This window comes from Lingula anatina, chromosome 6 (genome assembly GCF_051362555.1).
Source record: "Lingula anatina isolate TDL-2025a chromosome 6, LinAna3.0, whole genome shotgun sequence".
Classification (NCBI taxonomy): domain Eukaryota; kingdom Metazoa; phylum Brachiopoda; class Lingulata; order Lingulida; family Lingulidae; genus Lingula; species Lingula anatina.
In genome coordinates, this window is record NC_141772.1 from 7,386,271 (window position 1) to 7,401,934 (window position 15,664).

A 15,664-nucleotide genomic window follows, 5' to 3' on the forward strand; every position below is an offset into this window, starting at 1 on the left:
CGTAACAGATAAGTATACTTTACGACATGAAAAGGGCCTTTGACACTTAGCGTAATATTCGTCTTCATTTCAACATAATCTACATAGGAAAGATCATACGTATGGAGGACGTCTTTATACCTGGCTGCCAGCGCCTCTGTCGAGATCCTCGCCAACATATCTCTCTGCCGCATGTAATCCGTGAAGGTCAGAATTCAGACACAGCCTGCCTTGTCAACCACACTGAGAGAGGGATTCCCAAGGATTATAAAGGAGGAGGGGTTGAATGAGTAATATTTGATTTTGATTTTCCTCTTAGCCGTCCCTCGCCTGCAGACTCGAACTACCGTTTCACGAAGTAAAGATTTAAATGCTAGCTTCATAGCAGCATATTATTAGCCAATTATTTATATATTTATTTATTTATTTACTTAGTCTACTTTCTTTATTCGTTAGACAAGAGAGATGTTCAGGAGAATTCTACTGTGTAGGGAAACTACAAGCTGAGTCTCCAAAAATGGTAGACCGAACGCTCATTTTCCATCTCGCAATGTTACGAGATATCTTGTATAAAAGATCTGCCCGGTTTAAAAATATTTTTGTTATATATATTTTTAAATTCCAGTTTTCTTATACAGGCTTGATCATTAGATTTAAAGATATCATTCATAATTTATCAGAAATTATCATTCGTTACCATACAAAATTGGCTCACCTAAATTCGGTAATTGCATTCAAATGTATAACTGATTTCATATTTACAGATTTTAGAAAGGCCTTGTACCGCTGTGGGCCGTCAGATTTCCTACACCATGATGAAATTTGCCTGCTTTGAGAGGACGGTGGAAGCTCTGTATAAATATAAATACGTTGTGAAGCAACTTTGTGGTAAGAAGGGAAACTTTGTCGGAACAGCTTTATTTTATTTTCAGTCAGAAACAACTCAATTTTCATTTACAAACTCATTGAGTTTTAATAAGTTTATTACATTCGAACAACTGAAGGATTACACGTGTTCTGCCATTGGTTTTGTCCAATTAGTTGGGTGTATTGTTTAATAGGCAGATTTGGAGCTTGTATTTTACAATTGTCATTATGTCACTGCACATTAAATGCTCAAGTCACCAGCAAGAGTTTTTAACAAGTAAGTGCACATAATTGAACAACTCTAACTAAATACTCTTTTCTAACATGTTAGTCAATATGATATAAATTTCTGGTTGCTATTACTCCCATCCTTGTTTTTGGCTTGAATATTGCACCACTTATTTTTATTATGAATTTTATTCCAAATGATGTATACAATTTTCAACATGCGTGTAGAAAACTTTAAGCAGGCGGAACGTAACTTGTGAATCAACCAGGAGAGCTAAGACCAGGTCAGCTCTCAAACGGAGTAACTTCATTTCTGAACGTTAGTCGGACTAACATCGGTTTAAGACTGACCTGCTCTGAATACGCCTATAACTCATGACATTCTGCTGGTTCTCAGTCGTCCATTTTGAGAAGTGCTCTGCCATTAATCTTGCCATCCTTGAGCATCATCAGAGCTTCGTTGGCTTGGTCAAGGCTGTAGTATGACATTGGGGGAGGTTTGAGCTGGAAACAATATTTAAAAAATGATCAATCTACGTTTGATCTGGGGACTAGAACATTTATAATCATCTGCCTACACCCCCTTTTGGACGAAAAATACTCACGTTTTCCCCGGAATATGCAGATTGGTCGCAAAGCTTTCTTCACTGTGCTTCTTCATCAGCCTAAACCTTGCGACGTTTGGTGAATACATTTTATGAACCACACTAGTGATAAAAATAACCCTCTCTCTTCCACTTTAAAGCATAGTAAGTAACAAATTACATGGTATACCTGTTTCTCGGCCACAAGTTTCACGAGTTCTCTCAGGTGCTGTGGACTGGCAACGTAGACTCCTCTCAAACAGTGAGTCTTACAGACAAATGTTGGAAGCTGTATATTAATACTGCCGCCAAATAGCCCAATGATGGCCAAAATACCACCCTGCAGATGGAAAGTGATGTTTGAAAATAATGCCATGAATAATGGAGTACAGTATCTTACATCTGATGACTAATCACAAGTTCATTTTAAATCAAAATCTGCTGCAAAGAAAATATGAAATAAAAACATCAATAAAATAGACAAAACGCCAAATGTAAAAAAAACCCCTATGAATGCCACATTGGTGTCACATTGGTGTCATAATTAAAGCACCACTGATATTTAAATTGGAATTGACATTACTAGTTTATTGAACCACTTATTATCAGATTAATCATGACATACATACATAATTCAAGCAGTTGAGAGCTCTGCTGGTTGTGATCCCATTATTCACGAGGTCAATTACGGCGTCCACTCCTCCCCCAGATATCTCCTTCGTACGCTCCACCAGCGTTGCTTCATCCACTGAAAAGGGAATATTAAGCACAGCTGGATTATGCCGAAAGAACTTATATATATATATATATAAATATATATATATATATATATGTGACATGTTGGATTTGTCGGCCATTTCTGGGATATTCGCATATTTCATTGCCAGGCATTTGCTGGGATAAAACACATTCCTACTTTGTTAAATTCTCTTGTATTTTATTGTTAGCAACACGACATTCAACAAAATCGTACTGCTGTTGAATTGCAAAATACCTGTTCTACATTGTGTACTCTTGAATTAACTTAAACATGTATATTTGTATGCTCTTACTCATTTCTAAAACTTGCTTTTTAATTCAACACAAAATCACCTGTGGGATCCCACAACACGACATCATCAGCACCAGCGGCTTTGGCAATTTCTAATTTAGAAGTCTAAAAGGGAGGAGGTTTCATTATAGCAATATTAATTATATAGGAGGAGCCAATCAGCAGTTAATAGTGAATGCAATAAAAGCAGTCTTACACCGGTGAAAAAACCTCCGGCAGAAGTGACCAAAGCTTTCTACACCATGCTTGGTCAGAATCAATTAAAAAAAGATATAGGGCTACATACATTGCTTGTATGTAAAAATATAACAATGACAACAGTCACCACCTTTATGTTACATGAAGAAGTGAACCAAAAACTTTAAGTTATATTTGAACTAAGCACCTAATTAAAATAAAGATAATGAATTATATAGACTGAGATTATACCGCGATATCGGCAACGATCACTCTGACATCTGGCGGCAGAATGGCCTTGGCTATTTGTACACACCACAGCCCCAGTCCCCCTGCGCCGATAACCAGCAGCCTCGCTTTGCCTGTAAGGAGAAATTACATAGCACTAGCTTTATCACTACTGCAAATATATTTTCACATTTTCAAAAAGCCTTTTTAAATTTTGATTTGAAAGTCAACGCAAAAGCTTTGTGCGGATAAACAGATACGTTTGTGAAGTCATAAATAAATTAATAAAAACGAAGAAAACCCTGCTGGATTCAATATACTTTGACGAATAAATGGTGTTTGGTTTTATTGAAAAATACCGAGGAAAGTGCGACAGCTTTCACGTCTACCAAAATGGTGACACAACTACCACAATTGCGCTAGTGTAAAGTTTTCGAAACATGGCATGTCTTTGTGTGGGAGCACGTAAAAGGGAGATAATCAGAAAGAAAGATAAGAGAGTAAGGAAAGCTTTATATACCTCTTAGTTTAAGCAGCTCTTTCAATGTTGGTTTTACGACGGTGACTCCGTGGTAAGTTGTAACACCGCTGCAGGCAATGATAGCCGCCGTGTCCATACCAACCGATTCGGGCACTTTGACGGCATACTTTTTCTCAGGGACACTGACGTAGGTTGCGTATCTGTAGCAAAATAAAAATAGAATAGATGCGTGAAACCTTTACCAACGTGCTTATAAACGCTTCATTCCACTGTTCAAAGTAAATTGTTTTCAATATCATATCCTTTTGATGGATTCAGAACAATCCACGATCCGCATTTTTGAGAGCATTTACTTTGGGAAATTATGCGTACAAGTATTCACTGAGTAGAGGCAATAGGTACTACTTGTAAAGAGTCTTGACAAATGACATACCCCCCGGGTTGCTCCGCTCCAAGCGATCCCTTGATGGTGTCTGGACAGAGTTGATTGGAGCCGCCACAACATGCGTCACACTTCCGGCAACCAATGAAAGTGTAGATCACAACTCTGTCACCCACTTTGATGTCAGGGTCATCTGATCAAAGATGCTGGATATAATTGTCATTCAAATCTGTATATTTAATAGTATAATAGAGGATTTTTAAATAAGTTTAAAAAGGGGGCATCAAATCCGAAATATAAATTTTCAGTGACCGCGAAGCATCCGGTGTTTATTTTAGGACCCAAAATACACCCTTATCTTCTATCCTGGGTTTCTTAAATACTTAAAACACCACTCACCTGCACTCGATTTATCTCCCAGTGAGTGAACAACCCCAGATATTTCATGACCTGTTGAGATAAGCAATAATGAATATCTAGAAGCAGAAATTGCGCTATTGAAGTACGATTAATAATCCGGACGTTTATTTGTGTTGCACCTAAAGATTCATGGAACATTTATGAAACGCGCTAAAAGCAATCTTACAATCTCGTTTGCGTATGTGCGTGTGTGCGTTCGTGTGCGAGTTTGCGTGTGTGCGAACAGCGTTGAATAGTAATTGCAAGACCTATATTTTTGGGGTCGTTTCAAAACACTGATTTTATGCTAAAGTAAAAGGAGTGGAAACACCCACCTAGTACATAGTTGTGCGGATCGCTAAGGATGGTCATTTCTTTTCCATCACCCAATCCTGTTTTGTTCTTCCAAAGGTTGACATCAGAATGACAAATGCCAGCAAAACTGGTCTAGAATAAAGCGAATGATTTAGGACTGACTTATTTAGTTGATTAAAAGATTTAACACTGGAAATTTAAAGGCATAAGGTGCAATACACTTGCCTTAATATACAGTGGGTTTGCTGAATGATATTTTGGATATGTCAAGTTTGAAACATTGACAGAGCATCAATTTCTCTTTCCGACTGCCGTGTCAGAGTTCTGACGTGCATGGCTGTCAGGTTGTTCTTGTCACTTCTGTTCTTGAAGAAGGGCCTACATCTATTCATCTGACCTCATTCCATTGCCTTCTTAAACCAGTCTAACTAAAGTTGCATAAGTTGTACAAATAATAGTCACAAGTTCAAAGGCTAAATTATGGCAAAACAATTATAACTGTATAACTGTACAAAAATTATTACGAGATCATGCGCAAAAACCTTCAGAAATATAAAACAATTGGATTATGTGTGCTGACAACGTTTTAAATGGTAGAAGTTTTGGTAAAGCGATACAAATCAGATTCGTTGGAGGACACCTAGGTCATTAACTCGCTTTTTGCCACCACTTAGAGCACACAAACTTCAGATAAATAAAAACCCCGTGGGGTAATAAATTCATCATCGTTCAAACACCTACAATATATCAGATTACAGACCAGGGCTCATTAACGCTAGATTATGCAATGTCCACACGGCAAAACAGCACAGATTTAGCTGGGAAATGCATTTTACAATTTTCTTTCAATGGATCGCAAAGATCGACGAAATCCTTCATTCTTGTGCCATTTAGTACAAATATTTATAGAACTAACGTTAAAAGATACGAAGTTGTAATGTTTTGTAGTTATGAATGTAAATATGTACATTCCAGGGCCGAAGGCTGTGATGAGTTGAGAAAGGGGGAGAGGGGGCTTCCCTCAGAAAATTAAAAAAAAATTATTTTAGAATTTTTATCAAGCATTTGCCTTTTCTCTCCCAGTACACCAGAAGCCTTTGTCTTTTGTATTGTAAGCCTCCAAGAGCAACTGCCAAACTTTGCTTTTTTATCTCATCCTACGCATGGCGCTGCAAAAACCCATATTTGTTAAAAAGAAACGGAACTGAAAAGCATGCAATTACCTCCGGTGTTTAAAAGTTAGTATTTATAAACTTTTAAAGATTTTAGATACAACCTACATCTACCGGTGGTAGTATTAACGCACTTAAAATATGGCAAAAAGATATACATATTTCACTGTCATTTCCAAAGCACGATTTGGGAGCTTTCAACCGTCACCTTGCCTTGTTAAATTTGTTTCATTTGAAAATAACTAAAACACACTAAATTGTTGCTAAAAGAAATAAAGCGTATACCTTAATAACAAGTCCTTCTGGCGGTGGTTTGGGGATTGCCTGTTCCACAATTTTCAGCGGTTCCTTGGGCGCTGGAACTTGAGCAGAACGCATCATGGGAGCAGCCATCTCAGTCTGGGGCGTCTGGTTCTCTGTTTAACTAACGGGGGAGAAAACGTATGACCTTGTAGGGTTGTTGGCTAATATTTAAAAAAGATAGAAAGTAACCTTTGAACTGCAGGGACGTGGAGCTGTAGAATATAACAGTCATTCTTTGCTAGTGGTGCACTGCAGGGGGGCCATAACAAGAATGTTATTTAAATTTAGATAGCCAACCAAATTCTCATGACATCGTTGTGTATGTTTCAATAACAAATCAAAGAAGCTGCATGAGCAAGGAGGATGTTGTTATAAAAGCAAAAAAATAGAAAAAGCAGAAAATATATCGAAATAACCCTCAAAATGGCGTCCTTTTTTGTGGAATTTTGACCCTACCTCTATTTAAGAACAGTTTGCTTAGGGTTTGAATGGATTATTGAAGCAGGAAATACATGTACTGCAAGAAGATATAATAAACAGAATGTGCAAATTGTTATTTAAATAAAAATTTATTTGAAGTCACTGAAAAATGATCACAAAATTAGCTTACCTTACGATACATGCGGTGTCCCACCCCGATGAAAATTTCATCTAATCCTATCTTTCCGTATTAAAACTGTTCAATCGTCCAAAGTAGTATGTCGGTTAGTTTGTGTCACGAAGTCCATGATAATATCAGTTTTCATAAGAATTTCACATTTATTGCTCAGCAAGGTCGATTTTTCTTCACCGCGTCCCAATATAACGTTCGCAACGCTGAAACTTCAGAGATCGATTTTTATCAGACGACTTTAAAATGCCGCGTGAAAATTATACATCGATAGCGATCTTCTTCCATACTCACTAACTGATGACGTCTTACACACGAATGGCTTCTTTTGCACACTAAAAAAACCAGCTCAAACTGGCGGGTGGCCCATTCTGATAACATATCACGCAATGACGCTGTCGAGATAGGATGCAGGGCACAGGTGTAATTCCCTCGATTTAACCGTCCGTGCCATGGGAGATTTGGTTCTACCCGTCTAATTTTATTTCTTTTTACCGTCTTTGCCTGTCCTGTCCGCATTTTTTCTGTTGGTTAGGGGCGTTGTAGATATGAAGATATAAGATTTTTTAATTAACCGTTTTAATTAACCGCACATATTAACGGGGTTAATTTATGCGGACTTAGACTGCGCTAAAGGAGATTTATTGAAACATATTGCAGGACATCACATCATTTATTTACTGGCAAATTAATTTATTCGATTGATGATGTCATCTTGACGTGAACCTCTACGGTTCACCTACATCTCTGTTATGATCGCGGAATGACCGTGATGTTTAACATACCTCTTTTTTTACTCCAGGCATGAGGAAAGGACTTTTCCCGATAATAATGATTGGTAACCGCATTGCAGTCGTTCATCTACGATTCAGTCAAAGTCTATTACAGGCTGCCACGTCCACCTCCACCAGAGATGCCAGACAGCCTCAAGCCAAACTTGCTGCACGGGGGAAGCTGTGATGATTTAGGGTTTATTTTAGAAACTTGTTTAATGAACGGAATTTTTCTAAAATAAGTGTTGTACAGAAGCGTCAAATTGGACTGTGACTGTTGAGTAAGACTAATAAGATACGTAATACCAGTATGTAGGGAAATTTTGCCTAACAGCTTAATTTGAGGTTCAAACAGAAAACAACGTGATTTTAATAAGTCTACTACATTCGGACAACTGGTGGATTACTCGTGTTCTGACACTGGTTTATTCCATAAATCGGATCTAATGTCTAACAGGCAAACTTGGAGCTTTTATTTTACAATTGTCAATTTATCAATGTATTTTGAACTTTCAAAACAGCTGCACGTTAAATGCTTAAGTCACCAAATAGCGTTTTAATAACACCGGGTAGTGCACATAATAGATCTACTCTAACTAAATACTTTTTCTATGTGATAGATACTCTTTCTAATACGTTATGAAGGAAATATGACGATAAAGATTTCTGAGTGTCATTACTCCAATCCTTGTTTTCGGCTTGGTTATTGCGCCACTTATTTTTAGTATTTAATCTTTTTTTTTGCTTTACACATTTTTAAACATGCGTGTAAAAAACTTAAAGCAGGCGGAACGTTACTTGTGAATCACTCATGCGCGTTCAGACCGGGTCAGCCCTCAACCGGAGTAACTTAACTGCAGAACGTTAGTCGGACAAACCTCGGTTTTAGTCTGACCTGCTCTGAACACGCCTTAGAACTCGTGGTATTCAGTCGGTTGGTTCTCAGTCGTCCATTTTGAGAAGTGCTCTGCCGTTAATCTTTCCATCCCTGAGCATCATCAAAGCTTCGTTGGCTTGGTCCAGACTGTAGTATGACATTGGGGGTGGTTTGAGCTGGAAACAATGTTAAAAATGATTCACCTAGTCATAATCAGTCATAACCTATTTGTATGATAAATATTCAGTTTTTTTTTCGGAACATTTAGGTTGGTCATTTAACTTTCTTCATTGTGCTTCTTCATCAGCTTAACCTTCAGACGTTTGGTAAATATATATTTTATGACCCACAATACTGTCGAAATATAACCGCTCTCACCCACTTTAAAGCATGAAAAATAACAAATTACACGGTCTACCTGTTTCTCAGCCACCAGCTTCACGAGTTCTCTCAAGTGTTGTGGACTGGCAACGTAGACTCCTCTCATACAGTGAGTCTTGCAGGCAAATATTGGAAGCTGTATATTAATACTTCCACCAAATAGCCCGATGATGGCCAAAATACCACCCTGCAGATAAAAAGTGATGTTTGAAACACTGCCGTAAATAATGGAATATAATATCTTACAAAACATTATACGTGGCAATAACAGATTTTGGATTTTATGTCAGGAATAACAATATGTAACTTGGTAAGAGGTGCATGGACAATTACACGTTGCGACTTTTATTATGTGGCAATTGATCTGATAAACGGTTGACGTTATACGGTTGATTTATATTTCAACTGTAAGTAAAGACGCAGATGGCTTTTAACAGGTTGATTTTTAATTATTTTCAAATGAAGCCATCCACCACAAAGGGAAATATGCAATAAATACACATACACGTGCACAATGAACGCCAAATGTGAAACAACCCTGTTGAAAACCACCTTGGTGAAAACTTCACGTATATCAAGGTGTCACTTTTATGGCACCATTGGTATTTAAATTGGAATTTTATAATGACAGTTTATTGAATTATTTATTATTAAATTTATCATGAGATACATACATACATACATACATACATAGTTCAAGCAGTTGAGAGCTCTGGTGGTTGTGACCCCATTGTTCACAAGGTCAATTGCGGCATCCACTCCTCCCCCAGATATCTCCTTTGTACGCTCCACCAGTGTTGATTCATCCACTGACAAGGGAATATTAAACACACCGGATTATGCCAAGATAACGTGAAATATATTCAATATACATTCATAAATATAGTATACTGACATGTTGGATTTGTCGGCCATTTTTGGAAAATTTTCGCACATCTTAGTGCCAGGAGTTTTCTGAGATAAAACGCGTTTCTACTTTATTGATTTATCATGTCCATTTTTTTCTTTAAATTGTATATGTTATTAGCAACACAAAATTCAACAAAACTTGCACTGCTGTTGTACAGTGTACCCAGCAATCGCAGACCGTTCTCTGTTTACTGAATACAAAACGTTCCTTCTAGAGTGGCAACTTTTAACTACCACATACCGAGAAGTACTGTTGAATTTACCCGAACCCGCATATTTGTTTATTCCCTAGTCATTTTGAAAACTTGCTTTTTTAATTCAACAAAAAAATCACCTGCTGGATCCCACAAAACGACATCATCAGCACCAGCAGCTTTGGCAATTTCTAATTTAGAAGTCTAAAAGAGAGGAGGTTTCATTATAGCAATATTAATTATGTAGGAGGGGAAAATTATAGCAGTTAATAATGAATGCAATAAAAGCAATCTTACACCAGTGAAAAAACTTTCGGCAGATGTGACCCAAACCTTCTACGTTATGCTTGATCAGGATTAACACATTTTTAAAAATATGGATACATGACATCATACATGTATGTAAACAAATAACAGTGACAAAAGTAAACATCTTCGTAATACGTGCAGTAGTTTACCAAAACTAAATGTTATATTAGAACCAAATACCTAATTGAAAATTTCACGTAATTGAAAACATAATGTAAGACTGAGATTTTACCGTAATATCGGCGCTGATCACTCTGACATCTGGCGGCAGAATGGCCTTGGCTATTTGTACACACCACAGCCCCAGTCCCCCTGCGCCGATAACCAGCAGCTTCGTTTTGCCTGTAAGGAGAAATTACATAGCACTGGCTTTATCACCACTGCGAATATGTTTTCATATTTCATAAAGTTTTTTCCCTATATTGATTTGAAAGTCAACGCCATGGCTAGATTTCAAGCACAGTTTGTTGCAATCGGAGCTGTGCTGTAGCTTATCTGTGCGGATAAACATACTCGTTTGTGAAGTAAACAAAAATGAATTAATTAATTAAAAAAAGGAAAAAATCCTGCTGGATTTAATATTCTTTTACGAATAAATGGTGGTTGTTTGATTTTAAGTGAAAATACAGAGAAAAATGGGACAGCTTTCACAACTAACACAATCGCGCTCGTGTAAAGTGTTTGTTTTTCTATGGGAGTTTGTGAGCATGCAAAAGAAAGATCGCCAGCTAGACAGATAAGAGAGTAAAATTAGCTCACGTATACCTCTTAGTTTAAGCAGCTCTTCTAATGTTGGTTTTACGACGCTGACTCCGTGGTAAGTTGTAACACCGCTGCAGGCAATGATAGCTGCTGTATCCATGCCAACCGATTCGGGCACTTTGACGGCGAACTTTTTCTCAGGGACACTGACGTAGGTTGCGTATCTGTCGAAAAAAAAAGGATAATACAGATGAGTGAAACTTTACCCAAAGTGTTCATAAATGCTTCACTTCAATGTTCAAAGTAAACTGTTTTAAGTATCATTGCCATTTAATAGCTTCATAATTTGAGCACCTCATTTTTGAGAGCATTTACGTTGGAGAGAATATGCGTGGAATATTCTAAGACAGTAATAGCTTAGTAGAGGCAATAGGCAAAGGACAGTAGGTACATGTACTACTTGTAAAGAGTCTTGACACATGACATACCCCCCGGGTTGCTGCGCTCCAAGCGTTCCCTTGATGGCGTCTGGACAGAGTTGATTGGAGCCGCCACTACATACGTCACACTTCCGGCAACCAATGAAAGGGTAGATCACAACTCTGTCACCCACTTTGATGTCAGGGTCATCTGTACAAAGATATAGGTTATAATTATCATTCAAACCTGTATCTGTAGCATGAAAGGAAATATCATAATCGCAATACTCGTGATGAATCTTGTTTTCAAAATAAAATTTAAAAGGGGCATCAAATTCACTTCAATTCAATTTTTCATGCTAATTAGAGGGATAATAACTCTTCGTGTGAGATCTATATTTCACAATAAATACATTGTGAACAACTCATAGATATATAATTTATTCTGTTTTACCACAAAAACAGCAGTTATATATATTATTCTGAAATCTGAGCTTGTCTTTAGACCACGTGACCTCCATTGATGGCTATACTCTCTTATAATCTCTTAAGATGTTATAACTAAAAAAAAACTTAAAAAAAAACAACAACAAGGGACTAACTTTGAATGTAAAAATGGATTCATTAACCATTGGTAAGTATGGAAAATTTGTTGTTTACTCCAGGAAAATTCATTTTTTTATTGGCCAAAACGAGTTATTATCCCTTTAAGCGAACTGAAAACAGTGACCGTGAAACATCCTGCATTTAGTGCATCTTAAAAACGCCACTTACCAGCACTCGATTTATCTCCCAGTGAGTGGACAATCCCAGATATTTCATGACCTGTTGAGAGAGTATTCGTAGTAATGAATATCCAGTTATAGAAATTGGAGTACGATTAATAATTAATTTTGGCTTTTATTTGTTGTGCCTGAATATTTATGAAACAATTATTTTTTTCTTTGAAACGCGCTACACATTCTTCAGAGAAGAATATATTAGTGTGTTTGCGTACATGAACATGCGTTTGCATGTGTGTGTGTGTGTGTGTGTGTGTGCGCGCGCGCGCGCGCGCCCGTGATTAATAAAAAATATATTTTTTAGAAGAAATATAGTCAACTCTGAGACAGGCACATACTACGACAAGTGTATCAAGCAGTTACTTTGTGTAGAAATTTGTTAATTTCCATGTATACATGTATTTATGAGTACTATGAATAAAGTTACGTTCTTCTGTCTTGCAGTGAATTTGGCCAAGTGCCAATATATTCTAACTGGCTCCAAGTTCACAAAAAAAAAAAAAAAAAAATTAAGTCAGGTTCCCTGGCTCGGAACTTAATTCCAAAGTTACATGGTCACATGGGCACATCTTACCCTATCAGGAGCAGTGTAACAGTACTCTCATTCATAGAAACTCTAGTCAACTAAGCCAGGGAGCTGACTTATGGCTGACTTATGTTTTTTTTTCTTTTGTAGTAATGGGGCCTGGGCTTACTTTGGCAACCTTTATATTGTGGCATCACACCGTGCAGCAGCGTATACGTAGCTTGGGATTTGGGACGGGTTTTAAATGTTTAGATAGTGCCACATGGTACATTGCGAGTCTCTCAATTTTCTTTTTGTACACATGGTAGTATGATTTACACATTTACACGTGAAACAATGGCTGACTATATGTACATGTACACGATGATTTTTTACGGGGTCGTTTCAAAACACTGATTTTAGGCTTAGAAAAAGAAGCGGAAACTCTCACCTAGTACAAAGTTGTGCGGATCGCTGAGGAAAGTCATTTCTTTTCCATCGCCCAATTCTGTTTTGTTCTCCCAAAGGTGAATATCAGAATGACAAATGCCAGCGAAACTGGTCTAGAATAAAACGATTGATTAAGTACTTAATTAATTAATTGATTAAAAGATTTAAGACGGGACATATAGAGGTACAGTTTGCAATGCGCTTGCCTTAATATATAATACTGGGCATTTGGTGTTTGATATTTTGGATATGTCAAGTTTGAAATACTGACAGAGCATCAATCACTCTTTCAGACTGCCGTGTCAGAGTTCTGACTTGCATGGCTGTCAGGTTGTTCTTGTCACTTCTGTTCTTGAAAAAAGACCTACATCAAGTCATGTGACCTTATTCCGAATGCCTTCTTCCACCAATCAAAGTATCGGAGTCGTTGGCGTCCTTCTGTTCTTTTAGTCTGCGAGGCAACCCGTAACAGCTTTTTTTTTAATCAAAATCAAGTCCACAAATACACGTCTGCCTGCCAAGAATGTACCACATAGAACTTTGCATAACTTGTACTAATAATAGTCAAAAGTTTAAAGGCTGAATCATGGCAAAACAATTCCGCTCAGAATATATGTTCCACATGTATAATTGTACAAAAAATTATTACGAGGTCATGCGTTAAGACCTCCAGAGACATAAAACAATTGGAATAAATGTGCTGACAACGTTTGAATGGAAGGACGTTTGCAAAAGCAATACAAATCTGTTTCGGCGGAGAATATCAAGCCAAAAAGTCGTTTTTTACCACCACTTAAAACACACAAATTTGTGATGACTAAACAACCCGTGGGGTAAATTTGTCATCGTTAAAACACCTAAAAAAATTACAGACCCGTGCTCATCAATTCGAAATTATGCAATGTTCCCACAGTAAAACAGCACAGTTTAAGCTGGGAATGCGTTTTATAATTTTCTTTCAATGGATCAAAAAGATTGATGAAAAGTTGGACATCAATCGGGAAGTATGATAAATTACAAAAAAATCCTTTATTCCTGCGCCATTAAGTACAGATCAGCTAGGTCTAATTAAGTAGGACTAATTAATCAGTAGGACTAATTAAGATACGAAGTTGTAATGTTTTAACAGTATGGCTGTAAGTATATAACCATTGCCGAAAGCTGTGATGAGGGGAGGGAGAGCGATTCCCCCCGCCCCATTTCCAGAGAATTTTGAACATTTATTGGAACGTTTCCAAAGCTTTTACGCTCTCTTTATCCCACTACACCAGAAGCCTCTTACTTATTGTAGGCCCCAACCTTTTTTCTCATCTTACACATGGCGCTGCAAAACTGTACATTTGTTAAAGAAACGAAATTGAAAAGCATGCATTAGTATTTAAAAACTTTCAAAGATTTTGGACATGACGTACCGGTGGCAAAGTAGGAACATACTCGTTCCTGGAAAAAGATTGGCAGTAAAAATTCATACCAGAATTCCTTTTCACTGTCCCTTTCAAAGCACGGTATTGGAGTTTTTGAAACAGTAAAAATCGTGGACCATGATGTCAGAGCTTTCAACCATTACTTTGCTTTTTATAAATTTATTGCTTACTTTGGAATTAACTAAAACACACTAACTTATTTTTTAAAAAAATTAAAGCGTATACCTTAATGACAAGTCCTTCTGGCGGTGGTTTGGGAATTGCCTGTTCCACAATTTTCAGCGGTTCCTTGGGCGCTGGAACTTGAGCCGAACGCATCACGGGAGCAGACATCTTGGTCTGGGGCGTCTGGTTCTGTGTTTAACTAACCTGGGAGAAACGCGACCTTCTTGTAGAGTTGCTTGCTAATATTTGAAAAAAAAAAAGAAATTGACCTTTGAACAGCGAGGACGTGGTGCTGTAGATTATAAATGTATCACGAATATAAATGGAGGTCGAGTAACGCAGTTCGGTACCTACTCGTGCCTTGTGTGTTATTCAACTGTGTTTTTTAAAATGTCGGCGCTCTCTCATTTTAACACTTGCAAATATAGTATTTAGTTGGCGATCAAATGGCAAAACTGCTAACCGCAATGAAATATACTTTGGCATCATGCAATACACACATATGAAAACGTCAAACTGTGGCAAATGGGCTGGTCTGTCTGGCTGTGAACGAACTGAATACTTTAAACCCATTGAATTTAGTGATAAAATCGATACAAATCAGTGCGATAAATATTCAATATAGAATTCAAAATAGACACATATCACGATTTCAGGAGTCTGTAGAAGATTCTAAAGCCATATCTTTTATCTGACTTTTTGTGTGTTATCCTATTTTTAAATGCCAAGAAATCAGGATTGTTCGTTTAACAGTGATGACAAATTTTAGAATAAAACAGGCATTTTGTATTACATTTTCGACGTCATCGAGTTATTTTATTTATTTATTTATTTATTTATTTATTTTGGTCCAGGCTGAAAGCTTGAGAGTTGGTAAGAACTTGGAAGAGATAACCAATGTGAAAAGGTGACTTTATTTGTTCCATTGCAGTCATGTAAAATATGACGTCAAGGTACCGCATCTTCCTACTGGTAGTTGTGTAAAGAAAGATGTGTTT

General features: G+C 37.3%; 2 protein-coding genes across 2 annotated transcripts; both read right to left on the minus strand.

Annotated features, from left to right (window-relative positions):
- Positions 1-926: 926 nt before the first annotated feature.
- On the minus strand, positions 927-6,704 carry LOC147761068 (uncharacterized). The gene is made up of 10 exons (XM_087014408.1): positions 6,149-6,704; positions 4,712-4,823; positions 4,377-4,427; positions 4,029-4,170; positions 3,635-3,795; positions 3,139-3,248; positions 2,751-2,814; positions 2,288-2,406; positions 1,849-1,998; positions 927-1,578 (listed from the first exon to the last, which is right to left on the minus strand). The coding sequence occupies exons 1-10, from the start codon at positions 6,254-6,256 to the stop codon at positions 1,468-1,470; spliced, it is 1,128 nt and encodes a 375-aa protein (XP_086870534.1). The 5' UTR covers positions 6,257-6,704; the 3' UTR covers positions 927-1,467.
- A 1,244-nt stretch (positions 6,705-7,948) lies between these two features.
- On the minus strand, positions 7,949-15,001 carry LOC106155546 (uncharacterized). The gene is made up of 10 exons (XM_013530430.2): positions 14,727-15,001; positions 13,079-13,190; positions 12,115-12,165; positions 11,410-11,551; positions 10,985-11,145; positions 10,452-10,561; positions 10,051-10,114; positions 9,498-9,616; positions 8,845-8,994; positions 7,949-8,602 (listed from the first exon to the last, which is right to left on the minus strand). Exons 1-10 carry the CDS (start codon positions 14,832-14,834, stop codon positions 8,492-8,494), a joined length of 1,128 nt encoding a protein of 375 aa, XP_013385884.2. The 5' UTR covers positions 14,835-15,001; the 3' UTR covers positions 7,949-8,491.
- Positions 15,002-15,664: the final 663 nt, after the last annotated feature.